Source organism: Ptychodera flava, chromosome 3 (genome assembly GCF_041260155.1).
Source record: "Ptychodera flava strain L36383 chromosome 3, AS_Pfla_20210202, whole genome shotgun sequence".
Classification (NCBI taxonomy): domain Eukaryota; kingdom Metazoa; phylum Hemichordata; class Enteropneusta; family Ptychoderidae; genus Ptychodera; species Ptychodera flava.
This window is the reverse complement of record NC_091930.1, coordinates 6,719,792-6,743,620: the sequence shown is the minus strand read 5'-3', so window position 1 is coordinate 6,743,620 and position 23,829 is coordinate 6,719,792. Positions and strand designations below refer to the sequence as shown.

At 39.8% G+C, this 23,829-nt stretch overlaps 1 protein-coding gene across 1 annotated transcript; it reads right to left on the bottom strand.

Annotated features, from left to right (window-relative positions):
• Positions 1 to 6,961: 6,961 nt before the first annotated feature.
• Positions 6,962 to 14,102, bottom strand: LOC139130306 (polycystin-1-like protein 2). Its single transcript, XM_070696062.1, has 7 exons — positions 13,932 to 14,102; positions 13,240 to 13,400; positions 11,596 to 12,280; positions 10,890 to 11,016; positions 10,534 to 10,748; positions 9,987 to 10,161; positions 6,962 to 7,650 (listed from the first exon to the last, which is right to left on the bottom strand). Exons 1-7 carry the CDS (start codon positions 14,094 to 14,096, stop codon positions 6,962 to 6,964), a joined length of 2,217 nt encoding a protein of 738 aa, XP_070552163.1. The 5' UTR covers positions 14,097 to 14,102.
• Between the last annotated feature and the right edge of the window lie 9,727 nt (positions 14,103 to 23,829).

Below are 23,829 nucleotides of genomic sequence, written 5' to 3'. Positions count from 1 at the left end.
AGTTACTTTTACTGGCTTCAATAAGTCATTGTCCAGCAGGTATTTGACTTCTTCCTGGAGATATTTCGCTTTTGTTGGATTCAGTCTGTATGGATGTTGTTTTACAGGCTTACTGTCCCCAACATCAACGTCGTGATAGATGACGTTTGTCCTCGTTGGAACATCTTGAAATAGGTGTTTATATTCGTGGAGCAATTCTTTCACCTGTTGTTGTTGTTCTGGCTGGAGGTGTGCCAACTTTGTAGACTCCAGCTTCTCCAGGATTTCTGAGTTCTGAAGCTTGACCGAGCCCAGCTTTGAGTTTAGAGTTTTTCACTCAAGTCAGTTTCAGTATCACTATCTTCATAATGGTTTGAACTGACTGCACTGACAGGCTTTGTTTAGTAGGATTATCCCTATCCAAATATGGCTTAAGCATATTTATGTGACATAGCTGTTTTGTTTTCGCCTGTCAGGTGTTATTATGATGTAATTTAAATCACTCAATTTCTTATCATTAGATATGGCCCAAAGTAACGAGCATGGAGTGGTTTGCCAGGACCGGAAGTAGAACAAGAACTTTTTGACCTGGTTCAAACTTCCGTTTTGAGGTGTTTTTATCGTATTTGGTTTCATTGACTGCTGAGATGACTCAAGATTTTCTCTGGCTAATTCACATGCTTTAGAGAGTTTTGTACGAAAATCTGACACAATTGCAAAATATTCAGACAATCATCATCGTCTGATAGGAATTTCTCTTTAACGAGCTTAAGTGGGCCACGGACTGTATGTCCAAATACAAGCTCAAATGGGCTAAAACCAAGAGACTCTTGAATTGACTCTCTAACAGCAAAGAGCAGAAAATGAATTCCTTCATCCCACTGCTTCTCTGTGTCAAAACAGTAGGTCCTAATCATGTTTTTCAAAGTTTGATGAAATCGCTCAAGAGCACCCTGACTTTCTTGGATGATAGGCGGATGACCTATACTGTTTAATGACTAGCTGATCCATTACTTGTTGAAAAATACCAGACATAAAGTTGGAGCCTTGATCGGACTGGACACATTTAGGGAGGCCGAATAAAGTGAAAAATTTGACTAAAGCTTTCACTATAGTCTTTGTCTTTATGTTTCTCAGTGGTATGGCTTCTGGGAACCGAGTTGATGTACACATAATTGTCAACATGTACTCATTTCCTGATCTTGGTTTTGGTAGGGGCCCAACACAGTCTATTAGAATCCTACTAAATGGTTCTTGAAATGCAGGAATTGGCTGTAAAGGGGCCTTTGGAATAGTCTGATTTGGCTTTCCTACCATTTGACATGTGTGACAAGTTTTACAGAAATTGCTACATCCTGCCTGAGATTAGGCCAATAAAAGTGACTGAGAATTTTATAATAAGTTTTCCTTACTCCCAAATGACCAGCCCAGGGCGTTTCATGGGCCAGGCGCAATATTTCAGCACGAAATGCCTCACCGAGGGCGTGGTTACCAAGCAACGTCACCAGAGAAGACAACAATACACACGGAACATACATCGGCCTGACGGAGACTTCCATTCAAAACAAGATATAATAACCACATGCTATCATTCCGCAACACAAAATACAGAAACAGCACCGAACTGAGCAAGCACATCTGGTCACTGAAAGATGCAAAGACAGAATACAGGATTGACTGGAAAATAATAAAGCGATGCAATCCATACTCCAACGTCACAAAAAATGCAATCTGTGCCTCCCCGAGAAATTCATACTCCTCAGATATCCAGAAATGTGCTCCCTCAACAATAGAAACGAATTAGTATCGACCTGCAGACACAGGAGAAAATTTTCTTGTGCAGTCACTAATTATTCAACCTTTTGCAACAAACAGGTGCCAACAAAAACAAAACAAAAGAAATCGTTTCCCGCCTAAAGTTTCAGTCGATCACAGCCACCCGATGAGTGTAGGCGGCTCTGCAGCCTATACGAAACAAATTTGTAGTGGAAATGTAATATTTTAGATTATCCTGATCAACTCAGTTGTGTATTTAGCTCTACTCTAGTATTGAGCACTCTACTCCAGCTGATCTTGAACTAAACAAGTATATATATATATATATATATATATATATATATATATATATATATATATATATATATATATAATTATATATATATCATCTATCATATTAATAAGACTTTGTGATCTCAATCTTTGTATTTCAAAATAATCTTATTATGGGACAGGTATCTTCTGATGTTTCCTTTAGTACTTGATCAATGCTTAAGATTTGTTGTTGTGCGTACGTTTAGTACGTTTTTCCTTGTTTTGTTTTGTTTTTTTAATTAGCTGCTTTCAACATTAATGAACCGAAGTATAAGGCAAGTTTAGTGACCATCTTTGTAAGGGTATTTAAAGGTATCATATAAATGTACATAGCATTTGGTGCACAATTTGGGTCTTTATCATCCTGTAATGGCGGCAATTATAAACTGCTCGTATTGTGCATCTGTTCCTCCAGGCAGACTTGTCTATTGACGTAATCTTCCAGACGTGCAACAGTTTCCTCCAGTTCGGCACAAAGATTTTCATAATTTTCACACTCTGTAAAGAGAAAAGCGCACAAAAGTAACTAGAACTCAATACTCAAACGTATTTGGATTACTATTTTGCGATCATTTATAAAAAAACCCTAAGATCATGTTGCAGATTTAGTAACCGGATATGAACTGAATATGTTCACGTGTTTAACAACAGGTTCATTAATAGTAGTGCACTTCACAGAACAATGAGATATATGTTATCACTATATGTAGCAGGTTTTTTTTCAACTTCGTTGTGTACTCTCAGAGTTTAATCACTAATTACAAAACTTTATTTAATATGCAAATGAGCTGTTCATTAACTTGACACTGCTCAATGCTTTATGGGACAATTAGATATCCATCAGATCAACATTTGTAGCACGTTTTATTTAATTTAATGCTGTAATTTTAGAGTAATGTCACTAATTACAAAGTTCATTAAATATGCAAATAAACCCTAAATTAACTTGACAGTGTTCAATGATTCGTAGCACAATTGAATATTTATCAAATCAATATCTGTAGCACGTTTCACAAAATTTTGGTGCCGACATTTCAGAGTTATATACCTAATTACAAAGTTTATTAACTATGCAAATGAACCCTTAATTAACCTTACACTACTAAATGCTTTACAATACAGTTAGATATCTGTTGTATCAGTATGTGAAGTAGTTTTCATCACATTTGATGCAATTATTTCGGAGTTATATGACTAATTATAAGACTTCATGAAATATGTAAATGAGCAGATTATTAATTTACACTGCTCAATGCTTCTCAGTACAATTTGATATTTATCAGATCAACATCTGTAGCAAGTTTCATCAAATTAACACCGTAATTTTGGAGTAATATCACTAATTACAAAGTTCATTAAATATGCAAATGAACCCTTAATTAACTTCACACAACTAAATGCTCTACACCACAATTAGATATCTGTCGGATCAGTATCTACAGCACATTTCATCACATTTGGTGCAGTCATTTGGAGTAACATCACTAAATACAAAACTGCATAAAACATGCAAATGACCTATTTGTTAACTTTACACTGCCGAATGCTTCTCAATAGAATTATATATTTATCAAAACAATATCTGTACCCAATTTCACTGACTTGGGTGCCGTAATTTCAGAGTTATATACCTAATTACAAAGTTCATTAAATATGCAAGTCAACCCTTAATTAATTTCACAGTACTAAATGCTTTACACTACAATTAGATATCAGTCGGATCAGTATCTGCAGCACATTTCATCACATTTGGTGCAGTTATTTGGAGTAACATCACTAATTACAAAACTGCATAAAATATGCAAATGACCTATTTGTTAACTTGACACTGCCTAACGCTTCTAAGTATAATTAGATATATATCAGATCAATATTTGTTGCAAGTATCATTAAGTTTGGTGCAGGAATTTCAGAGTTATCTCACTAATAACAAAAGTTCATTACATATGCAAATGAGAAGATAATTAACATGACACTCACAGTATCACCATAATGTTCTTAGATTGACATCTGTGAAAAGTTTCATTAAATTTTGTGCAGTATTTCTTGATATATGTCTACACTGTCATTACCGTCTCCATAGGGAAACCATTGTACGGCAAAAAACCCGATATTGCATAACTTCATTAATATGCAAGCCACACTAACCAAAATCTAATCAGTTCTTGCAAGTAGCATATCGTACCTGTGTACCAAATCTGATTTGAATTCGTTCAGGCGTTTTTGAGTTATCGTGTAAACAGACAGACAGACAGACACACACACTAACACACACACACACACACACACACACACACACACGGACAGACAGACAGACATCGCTATGACATTAGCCCACGTGTTTACACACGTGAGCTAAAAACGTGTGCATTCAAAAATCATGTATGTATGGTTGTATGTATGCATCTTTGTGACATTACAGGTTCCTGAGTGTTGTGTAGCGTGAGAATTTATAATATACACAGTGAGAAATATAACACAACTTGATCTAATTCTCTATAATCCAGATTTTGGGACTTGAAAAAATGACCCACATATGATTCAAACCAACGCCCCGGCATTTAGTTCGAATGCTGTTCCAACTGAGGTAAGGAATTAGTTAAAGTTGGTCGGACGTGAGTTTTCCTGTTGGTTTTTTCTTCACCGAAAGGAACCTTAGATTTAACACTGGTTATTCTTCAAGTTGGTTGGACTCGCGTTTTCTTTTTGACCGGCCTTGTCTCCCCTAAAGAAACTTCAGATTCAATGTAAACAAAAGAAAAGAAAAGAAAAGAAAAGAAAAGAAAGAAAAGAAAAGAAAAGAAAAGAAAGAAAAGAAAAGAAAAGAAAAGAAAAGAAAGAACAAAATAAAACAAAACAAAACAAACAAAACAAAACAAAACAAAACAAAACAAAAACAAAACAATACCGCACACCCAACCATCTTAAACTGACTGGTTATCTCAGTTGGTAGAGACTCCGAAGAAAATTCAGGGGAATCCAGGAACAAAATGGTAAAAATCTTCCGACAGTGTTTCTCAAAAGATCACGTCGCGTCATTGCGTTCAAAAGATGTGAAAGACTTGACGTTGCCGTAATCCCTCACCATATTTCCTGCTCCTCGTCTTCCCACAGAATGACAAAACGTTTTCGACCCATGACTCTATGCTTTCCTTGCAGTACATCATCAGCTCATCCTGTCGTTCATTAGGCAGTTCAACATCCCGCTCACTTGAACAGGCTTTGTTTATGATGGCCAGCAACAACATGAGGAAAATCCATACTTGAAAGAAAATATAAATCGCTAGCAAAATCTGAGGGGGAAAGGTAAGATCTGAAAGCGTGCTCGTTGTCTCTGCTCCCAGAGAACTGACAATTACGCTGAGGAGAACTGCAACCGTGCTCTGGAAATCTTTGTAACTTTCGATAATACAACCATAGAAAAGGTAAAATAGCTGTGCGAAAGCCAGGAAGAAGAAGAGGAAAAAGACAACAAATGATCTCAAATCAGAGAGGGCGGCTCTAAGTGACATCTGCCAGAGGTGTATCCGGGGATTAAAACGTAGAACGCGGATGAAGCTGATGATGACCATGAACGAAATCAGTGCAAGAAAGGTAACAAACAGTTCGTCGGTGAACATCATTAATCGCACTTCGGTGAAGGCGCCTGCAAAGCAAAACAACAGCAAGTTAAAAATGAATTCTTATATAAATATTTCTGTATTGAAAAAAAAGGATAGGTTAGAAGTTCCGTGCATTACGAATAAGGAGAGTTTGGCATTTCACAAGTTAAACATTTATTCTACAACTGTAACAACAAAAGGAGATTCATACACAGTCATATCACTGCATATTTCATTTTCTAAGAGACTTTTAAACAGACTTAATCTCCTTTGGTTACCTTTATTGTCCTTTTTGTATTAGCTGTCGCGAATAACCAAGTTTCTCATGAAAACTTCAATTTTCTCGGGTCACAATAAAATGAAAATGTTACATGTGTGCGACATCGAGAGGTCAAAGTTAAATTGTGAATCAGGAAGAATCCCATTACTTGAACCGTATTATGGCGATTTTTTTTTACAAAATCTACACATTTTAATATCAAAGTACCTTCGTGTGTTGCAACTCTTAGTTTCTTCGACTTACTATAGTGAAACAAACTTTCCCGGTTTATATATAGTTCGCGATACCAATTGATGTTGTGAACTTTGTGAATGCAAATTAAAATTGTAAAGTAAATTCATTCTAATGATCCCGTCACACCTTGACGATTTAGCCAGCATATGCCAACGTAAAAAATGGCGAATACACTGGGTGTACGACGTATACGTTATGTGGATCCGAAGTTTTGTATGAGTTAAGAACACGCTGAACCATGCTGGTATAAGTCGTAGTGCGACAAGTAGTAGTAAGGTAAGTTTTGTGCTCGCACAAAACTTTTCGACTTATATTAGAGTATGGGTCATACGTCCCGCACAAAGAGGCCGTAAGTTGTAGGTAGGTTATGCGCTCGTTGAGACACGTTCACACATTACTTGTAAGTTACTCATAAGTCGAAATGCGTCGAGATAATTGTCTAGCGTACTCAAAGGTATGTTGAACCTATGAGTACGTTATGCAAACCTGTGAGTATTTTTAACATATGAGTACGTCGGCAAACGCTGGCTGAATCGTTAAGGTGTAGACAGGGCCCTAAGGCGTGCTCTCCACAACATAAGAGGTCGGGCAAGAGATTTTGTCATGGGAAACTACCAGACAGCAATGTAGGTTCATTTGATGACATTTTACATAGGTTGAAAATTGTACAGAAACGTTACTTTTAAAGCTACTGTTTCTTCATGTTCTTTTTTTTGCCTTTATCCGTCTACGAGACGTAATTTATTTGTGGGGTCAGAGACTTTACCTGGAGACATTAGGGACGCTTCGTCAGTGTGGCTGATACCTGGCACATCCACGCAAACATGGCAATCGTTATTACGGAGAATATCACCGTGAACAGAAGCCACCAATTCCAGAATTGCCTAAAGTATGTGCAACCGCTTCTGTACGCTTTCCTGGTCCATTTCCAGACGAAAAAAAGAACGAAAATCAGGAACACGATGTGTGCCAGTACCGACTTTAGGCTTAAGTTTCCCAGGCTGTACAAGTGTAATGATCGGACTCTTATGATGCTGACCCTAAACGCCGAAGCCTGGAAATCTGTCAAATGCGTTATTAAGGTCAGTAATCTAGTGTTGGCGTTATACGTCAGAAGTTCCAGAAAAACCGCCCGTGTTCGCCGATCTACCCAGGACAGGTTACCTAAAGCACTCAGAGTTTTGGAATATTCATCTGTTCTTCTGCCCAATGAAGCTATGTAACCTCCATCGCTGAATGTAGTGCCCGTCACACCGCGAAAGGGCATTCCGGCCTTCTTGCTTATGTGGACGCTGCTGTGAATCCAAGGGGACCCCAAGTCTGAGGCGTTTCCAGAAATAGACGGAGGTGAATTTCGTAAAGACCAGCTGTTGCTGTATGAATAATGGTCCTCGCTTTGTGATGAGTAGGCAATATTGCATTCAGTCGTCACTCGGTCCATGGGAGATGGTACATCACACTGCCCTGCATGAGAATGCAGGTTTATTAAATTCATTGTGATTTTTTTCCGTCGATGTAAGGAGGAACAGAGTAGCGATGGTGCAAAATCGTAGAAAGCGATAATTTAATATTTAATATTCTTCTTTCGCATTGTAATTTTGAACACACTTAAACTCTAAAAATGAAAAAAAACAACAATGCTGTTTAAAATTGTCCTCCATCGTGATTTGTGAAAAATCGCCTATGCATGGTCGTCTGTTCTTGCAATTTCAAAGCAAGAAACCTCCCCATTTACCTTCTAACCATGACAAAACTACTCACTTCTCTCTCTCTTTGCCTCATGATTTCACTGCCCTAATCTGCAACCCTTTGTTACAGAGATCAACTTTGCTATTACTAAGTACATGTAAATACATACGCTTGTGACCTGTCACTATCACACTTCTTATCCCTACGCCCGAAGACCAATGAGTCAAGAAATCTTAACCCCATAACATGGTAATGATATTACGCAGCAGTATTGGAGGGTTTGATCATGCACGTGCATGATCTCCATATGTACAGGAGATATGAAATTTTATCGTTTAACCCTTTCGGCGCCAATTTACCGCCTCTATAAAACGTAACGTAGACTTTTTTCAGATTTTTTCCAAGATTTTGACCGAAAACTGTAGCCAATGAAGAGTAATGTCCATTTGGTCCAAAATTGTAATAAAAAATTCCAAATCACATCTTTAAAAATTGGTAAAACTATGCACAAAAATTGGCAGGGAAAATTTACAGCACTCAAAGGGTTAATTATATGCAAATAACCATATATATAAGAGGTACGTCTACCTATGCCAGGGAGGAAGGGAACATCTGGCAGGATGGATAATCCATGTATAATATATAAACGATGTTATCCTTTAAGACTTTGAGCCAGTACTCTATGCCTGTATCTCTACAGCCCCCTCGCTAGCTATTACACGCCCGTTACGGTGAGCTATAATACCACAGACAAAAATAGCGTCAATGACACTTTGCTCACATTTTGGTTTCACGTGGCAAGCCAGAATGAGTATATACACTCTATTTAATATCTTCTATATGACCCTTAGCTTGTGATATTCATAGTCAAGAGCATTTGAACATCAATTACAATTTTGATGCATCGTCATTTCATGTACGAAATAGTTGGCAACCGTTGCAACCGTTTACTACACACACCTATATGTGACCGAGTACATCATAACTAGTGATAAAATTTCCCAAACTGCCAACCAGTTAAACAGTGACATAAATTGCAGTATCATAGAAAAACTTCCAAACACAACCCTATATGCACCAAGAAGTCCGGGGCGTCAGATATATACATCTGTTTTAAAGTCCTGTTGACCAAATTTAAAGCATCAAATTTGGGATTTGTAAAGAAGTTATTACTTGACTCAAACAGACAAAACATTCCTTATATTAATATGAAATATGACGATGGAAAGAAAAAAATCGTTTTAAACCAAAGTTCCAAGCATTTTCTTTCATACGAAATTGTCATACTTACATCAGCAGATGTAAATGTTGGTGATCAATAACTGACCATGGTGAATTAAGCAGCAAAATTTTGCTGTTTATACAGATGACACTTTTTATAAATATACTTGTGTTATCTTGCATATAAACGAAAGGCTCGTTGTTCACAAGATCTGTATACTAAAACCTCTTTGAGATTCACTCATGGCGACTGCCATGCAAATACGTTTTGTACAATACTAGTATGGTATGTTAGCTGCCTTGCAATGACAATCCGACAAATGTTATTGATATTTTCAGCAAGTTTACAGTTGTATTTCCCATTAGCATTTTAGTAACGATGATTTCGTTTGAACAAATACTAGTTTACAGTTGAGCATGTCCCACCAAAAATACACACTATGTGCAGCAATGCTTATTTTTATGGACAGCGGGCTTCAAGAATATCATACTTGGCATTTAGAAAAATATAAACAGGCAAACCCTGGCTTCATTTTTTACATCAGTAATCCAAAAACTCCTTTAAAACACAACACATAGTTTTCCATGCTAATTGTGTTTTATAAAAAACTGTGTCAGCTGCACAAAATTTGTCTTCCGATTCCCTTATATTCACATATAATCAAGCACCAAAGATTCAAATACAAGTAGTGGTATTTTAAAAGACAATGTTGAACAGGAATGCAAAACATCATCTTCGTAAGATTGGACGGTAAAAGATAATTTCTCATTAGCCTAGTCTTTAAGTGACTGACCGTGTAATTTGAAACATGTTTTTCATAAAATATTAGCCTTTATGTGATTTACTTTGAGTAAACAGAGCAGTACAGAAACAGGAAATATGAGCGTACCTGTTTTTACTCGTTTCTGACGTAGAGTGATATATGAAATTAAAGTGGAAACTCCATCACTCATGTACACGTTTCCATCTCTCGGCAATGGTCCACCATTAACACACTTTGTCGGCACCAGACTGGGAATCACTTCACAATCAATCCATTTTAAATATTCCGATGGGCCTTTGACCTGTAACACGCGTGAAGTGTTTATCATCATCATCATCATCATTACTGTTGTCACCACTATCATGGCTTAATCACTATTTAAACAGGATCTATTCAGAGCAACATCATCAATTGTATGCATCTTTCAATATCCGTCGTCGCTGTTGTCAATATCATGATTATTCTCATCGTCAACAGTAAAAACAAAAACAACAACAACAACAAGGTCAACAACAACGACGACGACAACAACGGCGAAAACGACGTCAAAAACAACAGCATAATTAGCATTGTCATCGTCGTCGTCATTATCATCATCATCGTCAAATACAAATATCACTTTCAAAAGGATTATGATTTGGTTGGCAAAAAAACATGGTTCTTGTATACTCACACTTTGCACCACGTTGTTTCCAAGTACATCGCGTACTGCCTTTCCAGTGTAGAAGAAAGATATGTCTCGGTAGCTTCCTTCAACAAGCGTCACCACCAGCATAAACACCACTCCATGGAGAAGATCAAATAGTGTGGCCTTCAGTTCACGCTGCCTACGAAGACGTTTCCTCTCACTTGCTAATTTTTCTTCCGATGGCGGTAATATGTCGCCGACTTCAAATATGTCAAATGAAGAGAAAAAAAATGTTGATTTCCAAATAAGATGTACCCAGCATAACTTTTACGTATATTTCTGAACCTTCGCAGAGCTATAGCTACACCAATAACGAAGCATCTTTATGAGCCCGAGCTTACCAAATGATGTGAAACTGGTAGATTTCTTTTCTTCTACTTGATATTTATCCTTTGTATTGTGCGTTTCAATGTACGGTGTCTTGCGAAGATTATATATCACAGATACAACGATAGCCACACCCAGAGCCTAAAGACAAACAAAGTCACATGACAGAGTCAAACACTCTTCGTGCTATACTCGATGTATTCTTTCCCGTTAAATTGATTTCAGTATGATACATTAAGTATAAAGTTGCGGGCAGAGCGGGATATATCATGTAACTGGTTGTACATTTCTTAATCATGAATGGAATGCTATTTTCAATAACAATTATTACCATAGGAACCACATCCAAGAAAGGTTTTTTTTTTCTCCGTCTCTGCCTGGTTGATACTTTCTCTTGTTAAGAGCTTTAACGATACATTTAGCTGTCATACATGTGAAAGTTAGTTCTTTTGACAATTCGAGATGAACGTCATATCTTCAGCAATTTATTCCGAGGCTAAGTCTTGTACATTTGTTATCAATGGTGTACTACTCTAGTATAGTGTTGGCTGGGACCATCAAATTCGTGTCTTAGAACCCGGGAATTTTGCTCTTCCATCGGTCCCATGCAAGACGACTACCGAAACGCGCTCGTATGTTTAAGGAATGTGCGGATACGTACATCTTGCAAAACAGATTTTACTTGGGTTGCTCTTCTTTTCACATAAAAACGTTACATACCTTTGCTGGATCTATGACAAAAGCAGATAGGAAAAATGTTGTCAGTTCAGCTGATAACCAGGCATTGGATATGTCAGGACCCCACTCAAGGCTGTACAGAACAAGAAAGAATGATGAGAGAAAAATGCACGCGAATACGAGAGCCCACGCAAAGAAAACACACCACCACGGGAGTGGTGGCCCCTTGTCGTCCCCTTTCTTTTTCTGCTTTCCTTTGACGTCGCTCGAACGGCCCTTCACCGATTTACATTCTCTAGGTGCCCTGGCTTTACTTTTCCGGAAAATCTCGACAATAATCGCAGTTGCCGGCAACGTCAATAGACACGTGATGAAGGATATGTAGAGCGTTTGCAACGACAACTCTATGGGACCTATGACGATTGTGGCGCCCCCGCCAGATGTGCCTCCCTGGCCACCAGTGTCGTAGAACATGGCGTTCGAAATCATTGCAGTGTAGAGATATGCCACACAGCACGAAAGTCTCTGAACCCTTGTAAATTGACTGTAGGTAGGTCTCGATAGCATAGACCCCCAGAGGTACTCATCCGTTAGTTTGTCTCTGCTTGTGTTAAACAGCACGTTGCGAATGGACGACAGTTGTAGGCTGCCTGCAACAGGTATAACTCTCTCAACTTTCCCGTCATCTTTGTCGACAGCAAACCATTTGTAGCATAGGAAATCGTACCTGAAAGATACATGTTTAAAAATATCTCGTGAGTGTGTTGTGAAATCATAAATATGAGGAATGAGTCAGACCGACAGAATGTCGGCTAAAATTATCCGATCACAATCTACAAAACGGACACATTACCCCGCATTGTAACACCCACATGCTCATTCCGTGTCGCGATTCGCCAGAATACGTCACGTGACGAGAAAATAGATGTCTAGTCCCAAAGTGACGCTAGAGGGTATTTTTGAAAAACTTTCCCAAGGGAATAGTTTTGACCAAATTTGAAAAAGTGCTCGGTCACGTGACCTTAGTGAGTGTTGTTGTGAAATCATAATATGTGAGCTGTGAGCTCTTAGTGAGCTGACCTTCTGCAGCTTTCAAACAATGGCGGGTGACTAGAACGTGATGTGCGCCCAGGTAGGGACGACGAGCCTCTCTCTAAAACAGATAGATTTTCCATTCCAACAGTATAGGAACTTTAACTGCTCATCGAAAAATGGTTCAATTTCAACTGAGGATGTTCCTAGGTATGCTTAAAATATTTTGTTGGAAGAAAGTGGTACTATGTACTCCTGTAACTTGAAGCACTATGGAAATATCGCCAAGTAAACTTATGATGGACTGCTGCGGTATCAAAGCCAAACATAATGCAACATGAGCGTTTGGTATGTTATAAAACACCTATAACCAGGTCTTTATTCGGGCTATAGCGCTCGTTTGTTACCCCTCGTGGTCGTGTGTTACCAGAAACACATCGCTATACCCCTCGGCCTATGGCTTCTGGGAATAGCGATGTGTTTTCTCTCAACGTACGGCCCCTCGTGGTAATAGACGGGTGCTATAGCCCTCATGACCAGGTACTAGGTGGTTACTACAGGCAAGCTGACGGCACGCGTGGCAAGCAGTACCAAAGCTGTACCCACCCAATCGCAAGGATGTTGAAAATATTAAAATTATTTTAGTTTTCATACCTTTGCTCAGTTTGTAGGTCAATCACAACTATTCTGTCCAAATACCAGGAGCTGGCGTCTCCACTCGCGGATTGATCGTGCCATATGTGAATGTAGTCCAAATGTCCGATAGAAGTTTCGACATTCATTTGAAAATTCAACACACTTCCAGACTGTAGTTTCTGCAAAAGTGAAAGAATTTACGTACAGTAATGCACTTGCGACACTTATACAATTAAGAACCTTTTCGAAAAGAAATACTGAATTATCATAACCACTGGCAGGGTCAATTAATAGCATGAACAAAGGAAGTATGGAAGTAATGCAAGAGGATCTCTAGTAATTGACGGGCATTTTGTATGTAACAGTAAACTGTCTCTCATTCATTTATTCTTCAGTGCAACCCTGAAGGGATTCTGCCGCCCATATCAACAGCCGGCAATCTTGTTTTCCACTCGGTGACCATACAAAAACAAGTGCGCCATCAATAATGTATATGTGTACAGACCTTTTATGGGTATATATGGCTGACACAATTTCTGCACATGGATATGCTAATATACGGGAAAAGGGCAATTTTAACTGTTGAAACGTTCAAAAAGCATCTCCAACAGAAGTATTGACATCTGCATGTGAGCGATGCTTGACGCCGATAAGAATTTGTTTGGGCTGTAATGGATTCTAACATAGTGTAAACGAAAGAGGACATTTACTCGATCTCTGTTCGTGTCCAGGAGGGTTCTTGCATCTGTTTCGCCTTCGTTTCCAGTGATTTTAAAGTGTACGATGGAATCGGTTCCCGCATTCATCTGTACTCCGGTGTAAACGATCATTTGATACAAGTAATGATGTTCGGGATTGTTGTCAATAAGCGGCATCACCCTCCACTGAGAGAGAGAGAGAGAGAGAGAGAGAGAGAGAGAGAGAGAGAGAGAGAGAGAGAGTAGAGAGAGGAGAGAGAGAGAGAGAGAGAGAGAGAGAGAGAGAGAGAGAGAGAGACAGATTCTTGGGCTGAAGGCAACATTAACAATTACAAGCATGTGATATGTCATAGGTGTTTAAATAACGCCAATCTGTTTAAAACTACTTTAACAAGAAGATCAATTGTAGGGTCGCATTTGATACAGAGAATGATCTAAACTGTTATCCCATTCTCAAAGACACCTTATCTGCGATAGATCCCGACACACAGTAACTCTTTTCTATCTTGTTATGTGAAAATAACCACGTGAGCGTGTACTTTCTTCGTCATTTCAAACTTGACAACTAGAGAATGTTTTAAAACATGCTACGTAACTTGAGAAACGACAAGATTACCTGAATTTTGTCCGAAGAGTCTTTCCTTTTTAAGAAAAGAATAAATATAAGGTACACCGAGAAACACCACGGAAACTGTTATCAGTACGGTGGAGTTGTCAAGGATGCTCTTCGTGAAGACAGTAGAAAAGTCGATTTTGTTGACAGGTACGATGACGTCAGCAGCAGTGAAAGAAGTCAAATGACTGCATATGCAATTCAGTACTTTGGACGTAGATCCTTTCTTAGCCTAAATGATAAATTTCAAAGTTCATTTAATAGGTATCATGAACAGCTTTACTAACTAATGTCGCAAATGTTATGGCCTTAAAATATAATATTGATGATAACCAGTGATAACAAAGTCTGCTGCAATGAACACTTCCATGAGTCTAAATTGAACCACAGATCTCATTTTTAGCGTCTATGACTGTAGTTTGTCATCATGTTTGTTGACTTGTTAGATGCCAATTACTGAAATTTCACTGATACTGTGTTGATTAGAATTAAAATGAATGGCGACCGTGATATATTTTTTGTGACGCACTGGGGAAAGATGGTTATTAAAACGAGGTAGGAGAGATGTTTTTGTTACCCCGACATATTGTTTACGGCAGCGTTGGCATGTAAGGAGGTATACGACGTTTTTTGCTGTTGCCGCTGGTGGTATTTCTGATTGCGTATGTTTTGTTGTTCACCGTGCTTTGGAACTGAGATGTATTGAAAGACTTAGTATATTTGCAAATGTTTCAACCCCTCGCAGACTGACATTTGGTGAAACCGGGGCTGAGTTCACCAGCGTTGTCAATATTCAAGCGGACTAGGAGGTCTTTGAGGTTAACATTGCATCGATAAGATATAATTGACATATTAGGGATTGCGTCTTTACATCTTGATGACTTATGGAGTGTCTCATCATTCTTTCTTGTTCTTATGAATTTCAAGTTAGGATGACGAGGATTATATGCCGTCTCTAGTGGGATATGCGACAGTTTGCCTGTTCGTGTTTTTTTACTGATGAAGAGCCGGCCTGGGGATTGATTTTGCTTTATGTTATTTGATCTTTGACGAGGCTGTGAGGGTAACCCTGTTCAATCAGCAATTGTTGTAGAGTGTTAAGGTGTGTATCACGCCATTCTGGCTCCGAACAAATGCGAAAAATGCGTATTGCCAAGCCGTACGGGTACCTAGTTTCATATGTCTGGGGTGTGATGACTGAAAATGTAAATATCGACGGGTATCACTTGCTTTATCGTACAAGTCTGTCATGATTTTGCCGTTGTCATCGGCGTGGACTCTAACATCTAAGAATGGAATTGAAGGTTGCGAGTACCCCATGGTGAATTTTATTGTTTTGTTGAATCAATTGATGTAATTAAATAATTCCATGATGAATTCAGGTTTGACGTAAACAAAACTGTAAATGTCATCAATAAATCTATGCCAAAACCAGGGTGACACTGTACTGGATGCCCCCTTAAGTAATCTGCTCTCCAGGTCACCAATGAAAATGATTGCATAACTGGGGGCCATTTTCTGGCCCATGGCTGTGCCGTGAATCTGCAAATAATGTTGATTGTTGAACACAAAGTTGTTGTAATGTAGAACAAGTTTTAAAAAGCGTATTACTGTGGAAGTTGGTGGAGTTTTGTTTTCTCTCTGATCTAGTGCTCTTTGACATGCCGTAATGACTTCCTCGATGGGTATGTTTGGATACAGTGATACAACATCGAAAGTAACCATTGTACTACTGGGAGGGATTTGTTCTAAATTCTGAAGTAACTGTAAAAAGTGGGTAGTATCTTTCACATATGATGGTAATTTGGCAGCTTATGGTTGCAATTGGTAGTCGATGTACTCAGAAATACCTTGTGTAGGGTTGCAACATTTACAAATATACTTTCAATACATCACAGTCCCGAGGCTAAGAGTGGCTAATAACAGAATAGATGGTAGCAAGCCAACAGCTAGCTAAGACTAAGAGTGGCTAATAACAGAATAGATGGTAGCAAGCCAACAGCTAGCTAAGGCTAAGAGTGGCTAATAACGGAATAGATGGTAGCAAGCCAACAGTTAGCTAAGGCTAAGAGTGGCTAATAATAGAAGTGGCTAATAGCTTGAACAGGTGAGTTGCAAAGATGTTCAGAGCCACTGAAAAAAAATACAGAATAGCTGCTATCTCAAAAAATTGGTTATTTTGGCAAACCAGCAATCCTTCACCTTTATGAACTGTTGACTATCAACTACTAGTGTATTGAAACAACAAAGATATGTTCCAGTAGGATATTGACAATGAACTTTGTAAGTTGCTGTTTTTCTGTAATGTAAAGTTACACATATCTGTCGTTTGGTATCATTTGCCTATTGCTTTGAGGTGTATCAACATATTGTGGCAAAATGGGGCGATTTCTAGACATATGAAATCCTTGTGTTGCCTCCGCATATTGCTGTCCAAGAGTGTGGAAGGTAGTTTGTGTTCTTTGACACTCATTGCCAATCTATACAACAAAACACATATACTGTACTTTTTTAGCTCATATTTGGTTTTGTACATAAATACCAGAAAGAGCTTATATGATGAGTCGGTGGCGTCTGTATGTCTGTATGTATGTGCGGATGTATGTCCGTCACACACAAAGGCTCCCAAACCGCCAAAGCTACTATCTCAGTATTTGGTGTACAGGTAGATGCAGGGGTTGAGATGTGAATTTGTTCAAATGAATACGTCAGTATCAAAAATGTGCAAATTAAGTAAGAAAAAGGGAAATTCTGCAAATGTGCAGGAGTAATGGCATGCCAGTGACTTGAAACAGGCAAACTCTACTGACCTTTAGTCATTTCCTGTCATTGTTTATGAACTGTTACATATTAACAGACCTGCTCAAACCATAGACAGTAGAGGGGGGGGGGAGACCTGTATGCTCAAACTAAGAGGGGCTAGCTGCCTTTCTGCTATGCATGTTGCTAAAGTTGACCTCCAGTACCTAAAGTTTCAGACCTTAATTACTTTTGTCATTCTTGTTTTTCTGGTTTAAATATTTCTTGTTATTTTTCTGGTTGTACTGTACAGAAATCATTGTCATAATATCAACATAGAATTTTCCTGCACTGAATAGATAGAAATAACATTTATTGTTGATCTTTGGTACCCATACTGGTATATACAAATTCTGATTTAATTTGAGCGACACCCTATAATTGCGGTATTTTTGTCAATTCCTGTATAATCCTAATGGAAACATTCTCAGCACAATTAAAGATGACTGTATTGAAGATATACTGTGTTCAAAACAAGAAAAACAAGATATTGCTGAAAACTAATTTTCTTTTTCAGTGAAGGGTAGAAGAGTGCCAAAACCCTGTAAACCAAAGAAAATACCCAAATTTGATGGCAAGATCATTGTCAGTGCAGCTTGTAACAACGGTAGTAGCGCTTTTGTAAGCAAACAGGGAAAGTTGCATTAACTTGCATGGTACCTGAAACCCGAGCCCTTACCTGACCAACTCGGGTGACAAACAGAAGACTTTTAATCCCCAAGGTGTGAATGTTCCATTGTTATCTTTATCTAATCCAGCTGGTGCCATTGCAGTGCCATTGTAGGAAAGGTAGGTCTGTGAAATTGATCCTCTGATAACTAAGTAGGGAAGTAGGGTATTCCTCAGTTAATGGAGCCAACGCTGCCATACGTCGGCCGGGGAAACAAAAACATTTTTCCGACTTCGTTTCAATAACCACCTCTCCTCAGTGCGTCACAAAAAAAGATCCCCCGGTCGCCATACATTTTAATTCTGGTCAACACAGTATCGGTGATATTTAAGTAATTGGCATCATACAAGCCAACAAATAGGATGAAAAACCACGCAAACATTCAGCTGGCCTGAATATTCGCCCAAAATTTACATAGCCTTCAATGGCTTCCCCACATATCAGCTTTTTAGTATTTTAAGGGACCCCCTGGACTTCAGCACGCCAATATCCAGTTCTCGGCATCGGTTCAGACAGTTTCAGTTTTGACCACACCACAGCCTCAAGGTTAGTCTCTCTCCTGTCATTTATACACATGTACAGATCAGATACTTGTTACTCCATATTGCTCGTTTTTCTTTACAATTCAACCATTGTAATTTATGTTCGTACTTCTCATTGTAGAAAACGCCTGAAGAAGCTCTAAATTTAGAGCAAAACATTGTGTTTGAGGTACAGTAAATTCGTTTGTAACCTAACAATCAGGTTTAGTAGTGTGTGTCAACCCAAGTTCTTCTATCTTCACCCCACTCAACGCTCCACTGGGAATTACCTCTGAACTTGGGCACAGTATATATATATATATATATATGTAACGTAGCCATATATATGCTTAGAATTTAACTTTGAATTTGACTGTAATGACCGACAGTAACCCTGCACGTTATCTCCCGTGTTCGTTTTCGTGACCTTTTATTGTTTCAACTCCTGAAGTTATCATCAATGCCTGGACGACCTTTACCCTTGTTTGACATTGTACTTAACCAACAGCGATTTGACTTTGCTGATTGTTCGTAGTTAATTATAGACGCATGACTTTGCAGATCCTGAGACCCGATTGTTTTTTAGTTAATTATAGACCCATGACTTTGCAGTTTCTGAAAGCCAATATAACTGTGCATTTTGACTTGTTAGACGCACTTTACCGACGACGCCCCGAGACGACGTTCAACCGTGACCCTGACGACTAGTGTAGGTCATAGAAGTTTACCGTGTAACTAGAGTTACTCAGCTGAATAAAGTACTACGACTTAGAATATATTTCGGTGTATCGTGCCGTCTCTTATACGTCTACTGCCCACGCTACGTGACATATTGGTGTGCAGGGTTCGGATCGACTCAAGCCAGCGCCTTCTGCTCGACGTGATATTTTGGTGCCGCTCATCGTTCAAAGGATTGGTACGTACATTTCTGTTGCTCGAACATTGCTAGTATTATAATGCCAGGCGTAGACAACGATCAATCGACACTCCTGCTTCAAGATATCCTGATATGGCCGGATATACCGAAGCCCGAACTGTTGTAACTCCATCAAGATTTTATGGAAGACTTGGTGACGACGTTGAAACTTTTCTGAAAGAGTTTGATCGAGCTGCCAGGGCTAATAGGTGGTCAGACGAACGCAAGGCCGAGATTTTGCCGCCTATCTACGAGAATTTCAGCCGACTTTTGGAACGACTTAGACGATCAAATCCAGTACGACTATGACCGTGTTACTGAGGCCCTGAGAGAAAATTTCCTGCCAAAAGAAACTCAGAGACTTTTCTACAACGAACTGTATAATCGCAATCAGAAACCAGGTGAGCCTGTGGAGGAATTCGCTAGAATTATACAGCGACTGACTCTGCGCGCTCACATGGATATGCCCCGTGAGTTTCAGTCTGAGCTCATGAGAGAACATTTCATCCGTGGATTGCGCTCGTCTCTGAAGCAAATGGTGATGTCAAAAGACCCTGCTACATTTGAAAAGGCCGTACGTGTCGCAAAAGCCGAAGAATGCAACGAAGAACTTGTCAACGGTAAGAGTGATGTTTTGTTATTCTCAACATTTAGACCCCTTCAGTGCTAAATCAGCCAGCCAAGAAGACACGACCGTGGCTGCTGTACAACCGCCCACTTCCGACAATATAATGCAATCGATGTTAGAGACTTTGATGAAGAAAATGGAGTCAGTGATAGACGAAAAGATGGAGAAATTTAATGCCCCGTTAGAAAAGAATTCTGACTCTGCTGATAAATCTGCCCCAGCTAACCGCACAGCCAATCGAGATAGACGTTTTCAACGTAATAGAGGTGCGCCCGGCAGAAACCAGCGAACCACCGATGGGTTGCCGATCTGTAATATTTGCCACCGTGTTGGGCATGTGCAGCGTCATTGTCCTGATCGCCAACATCAGCGACAACAGCCGCAAATGTCCCAGCAAATGCAGCCGACCGCTGGATATCCATTTATTCAGCCACAGCAACCTGTACAATTCAACCCACCGACTTGGTTCCCGCCACAGCAGCAAGCAAGTCAATTTCAACCACGACAAACAGCAGAATTTGTCAAACTAGAAACTGCCGTCGGACGAGGGGATACCCGGATGGCAGATGTTAAATTTGATGATGTCCCCGGATTAATAGATACAAAAGAAGTAGACACTGATGATGATAATGAGGACGAAATACGGACTTATGTTATTGGAACAATTAATCATAGCTGTAGTATTGACGGAAAGATTGGTGATGATGATGTCAAGATGTTAACGGACACTGGATCCGGAACTACGATAATAAGTGAAAAGTTACGTCAAACTTTGCCTAGTTTGAGGAATAAACCGCTGTTGCAGACATCTGGAATTTGTGTGAAAACATTGGAAGGAAACAAACTAAACATCGTGGGAAGAATAGAAGTCGACTTCGAGATTGCCGGTAAGAAATTTCCCTATCCTGCTTATGTTATTGCAAATTCCATGTATGACTGTTTGATCGGAGCTGATTTAATGAATGATATCGGACTTGACATCATGTTCACTAAACAACAAGCCACCGTAGAGGGATGTGATACCCCGCTGGAAGTTAATGGTGGCCGTAGTAAAAGTCGTGTGAAAGACTGTTCGGTAGTCGCCTTTCTTAGAGAACTTAGTAGTTCCTGCCCGTTCACAAAAGAGGTTCATGGCAGCCATAGATGTAGACGATGGACATTGTGGCCTTGTGGAAGCGCGCCCAGGGGATCATGTTAAGTTGGGCGTTGGCTTGGCAAGGGCCTTCGTGACTGTAAATAATGGGCGTGCCCCTGTTCTAGTTGTAAACCCAAGAGATAAGCCTGTGAAGATATACAGATGTACGAACCTTGGTGTGTTTGAAACTGCTGACGACGATAATGTTATTGCGTGTATAGCAAATATGGGTGCTGAAAATGACGACGAGTGTAATAATGATGATCACCCAGTGAATGCCGGTTCTAGGCAGACGTGCCTTGACGAGGACCGAGGAAATTGCGACCCAGGCGAATTACCGGCAACCGGCCCGGATGAGGTGTTGCCCGATGGTGGTAATTCGAGGAGCCGCGTGAATCTGTGCGAGACGACAGATTTGTCTGCCGAGCAGACAAGACAGCTGGACGAGCTGTTATTGGAATATGACGATGTATTTGCGAAGAATGACAACGATTTGGGAAAGACAAATATTGTACAACATCGTATTGACACTGGTGAGCATCCTCCGATTAAGCAACGCCCATATCGCGTTCCCGCCAGTCAACGACCTGTTGTACGAGAACATATTAAGTCTATGTTGGACAATGACATTATTCGACCTTCGACGAGCCCATGGTCGGCCCCGATTCTTCTTGTTTCCAAGGCGGACCAATCACAACGTTTCTGCGTTGATTTTATGAAAATTAACAATGTTACGAAGAAGGATGTTTACCCGCTGCCGCGCATCGACGATAGTCTGGATGCCCTCGGGCAAGCACGTTATTTTTCGACTATGGATTTAGCATCAGGATATTGGCAAATTGAGGTCGCGCCGGAAGATAGAGAAAAGACCGCCTTTGTTTCATACAACGGACTCTATGAATTTAATGTTATGCCCTTTTGATTATGTAACGCGCTAAGTACCTTTCAACGCTTAATGGAATTAATACTTGCTGGACTTCAATGGGAAATATGCCTGATTTACCTTGATGACGTCATTGTGTTTTCGAAAACATTCGATGAGCATCTCCGCCATTTGCGTGAGGTCTTCGATCGATTTCGAAAAGCCGGACTGAAATTGAAACGTAGGAAATGTCATTTCTGTAAGACTGAAATCGAGTACTTGGGACATGTTGTGGACCCGAGATGGAATTAAACCGAATCCGAAGAAGATTGATGCAGTAAAGAACTATCCGCGCCCAAAGGATGTTCGTCAACTACGAAGTTTCCTTGGATTAGCATCATATTATCGACGATTTGTGCAGAACTTTGCCAAAGTGACGTCACCGCTAAACAAACTGTTGATGAAGGACAATGTGTTTAATTGGAGTACCGAATGTGAAGACGCTTTCTGCACTTGAAGTTAGCGCTTATTTCAACACCAATACTCGGATACCCTGATTTTGATGAACCCTTGTTCTGCATACAGATGCGTGTGACACTGGCGTTGGATCTTGCTTAGTACAGGTACGTGATAAGAAAGAAGTTGTTATTTCTTATGCTAGCCGAACTTTGACAAAACATGAGAAACACTATTCGACGATTGAGAAAGAAGCTCTAGCCATAATTTGGTCGATTAAGCATTTCCGACCATACTTATATGGTAGACGCTTCACTGTTATTACTGACCACAACCCACTGAAATGGTTAATGACTATTAAGGAGCCTACAGGACGACTCGCCCGCTGGTCATTGACCTTGCAAGAATATGACTTTGAAATTCAACACCGCCCAGGGACAAAACATGGAAATGCAGATGGACTTTCCAGACGACCGCAAGACGATGATGAAGACAAAAGTGCACGTGACTTCATCATCGCCGCGACAGACAGACAGCCCTGGACTTCAATTAGACCGAGTTAGAGACTTGCAAAGACGTGATTTGACTTTGCAACCGCTTATATCGTACTTGATCGATGATGAACTTCCCACAGATACAAAGACAGCTAGGAAAGTTGTTTTATATGCTGACCAGTATGTTATCGACGATGGTGTACTGTATCATCTGTGGATGCCCGCCCCAGGGAGACGGCGAAGAGACGTGCGTAAACAGCTTGTCATTCCTCGCGCCCTGCAGGACGAAGTGATGATGTCATGCCATGACGAGGTCACCTCAGGTCATCTAGGGTTCCACAAGACGTACAGTAAGATACAAGAACGATTCTATTGGTTGGGAATGTTTAAAGATATTGAACATTGGTGTAAATCGTGTGTTGACTGCTCTACGAAAAAGACTCCAAAGAATTTACCAGTTGCACCGTTACAGCCTATACCTGTTGATGGCCCCTTTGATCGTGTAGCTGTTGACGTATTAGGACCACTTCCAACTACTGAACGAGGTAATCGCTTTATTATTGTGTTTTTGGATTATCTTACACGTTGGCCTGAAGCCTTTGCCGTTGAAAAGACAACTGCGGATGTTGTTGCCCGACTGTTAGTCGATGAGATTATTGCCCGACATTCTGCGCCTCGGACATTGTTGTCTGATCGTGGTAGAAATTCCTGTCGACATTGGTGCAAAAGACTTGTGAATTAATGAGCACGAGAAAGGTAAACACATCGGCTTATCACCCGGAATGTGACGGATTAGTTGAAAAGTTTAATGGAGTA

Coding starts and splice junctions, on each gene's coding strand:
- LOC139130306 (XM_070696062.1), bottom strand. CDS start 14,096: ATGCCGCTTATTGACAACAATCCCGAACATCATTACTTGTATCAAATG. Junction 10,749..10,889: donor TACCAGTTTCACATCATTTG/GTAAGCTCGGGC, acceptor ACATATTTGAAG/TCGGCGACATATTACCGCCA. Junction 7,651..9,986: donor TCAGAAACGAGTAAAAACAG/GTACGCTCATAT, acceptor ATTCTCATGCAG/GGCAGTGTGATGTACCATCT.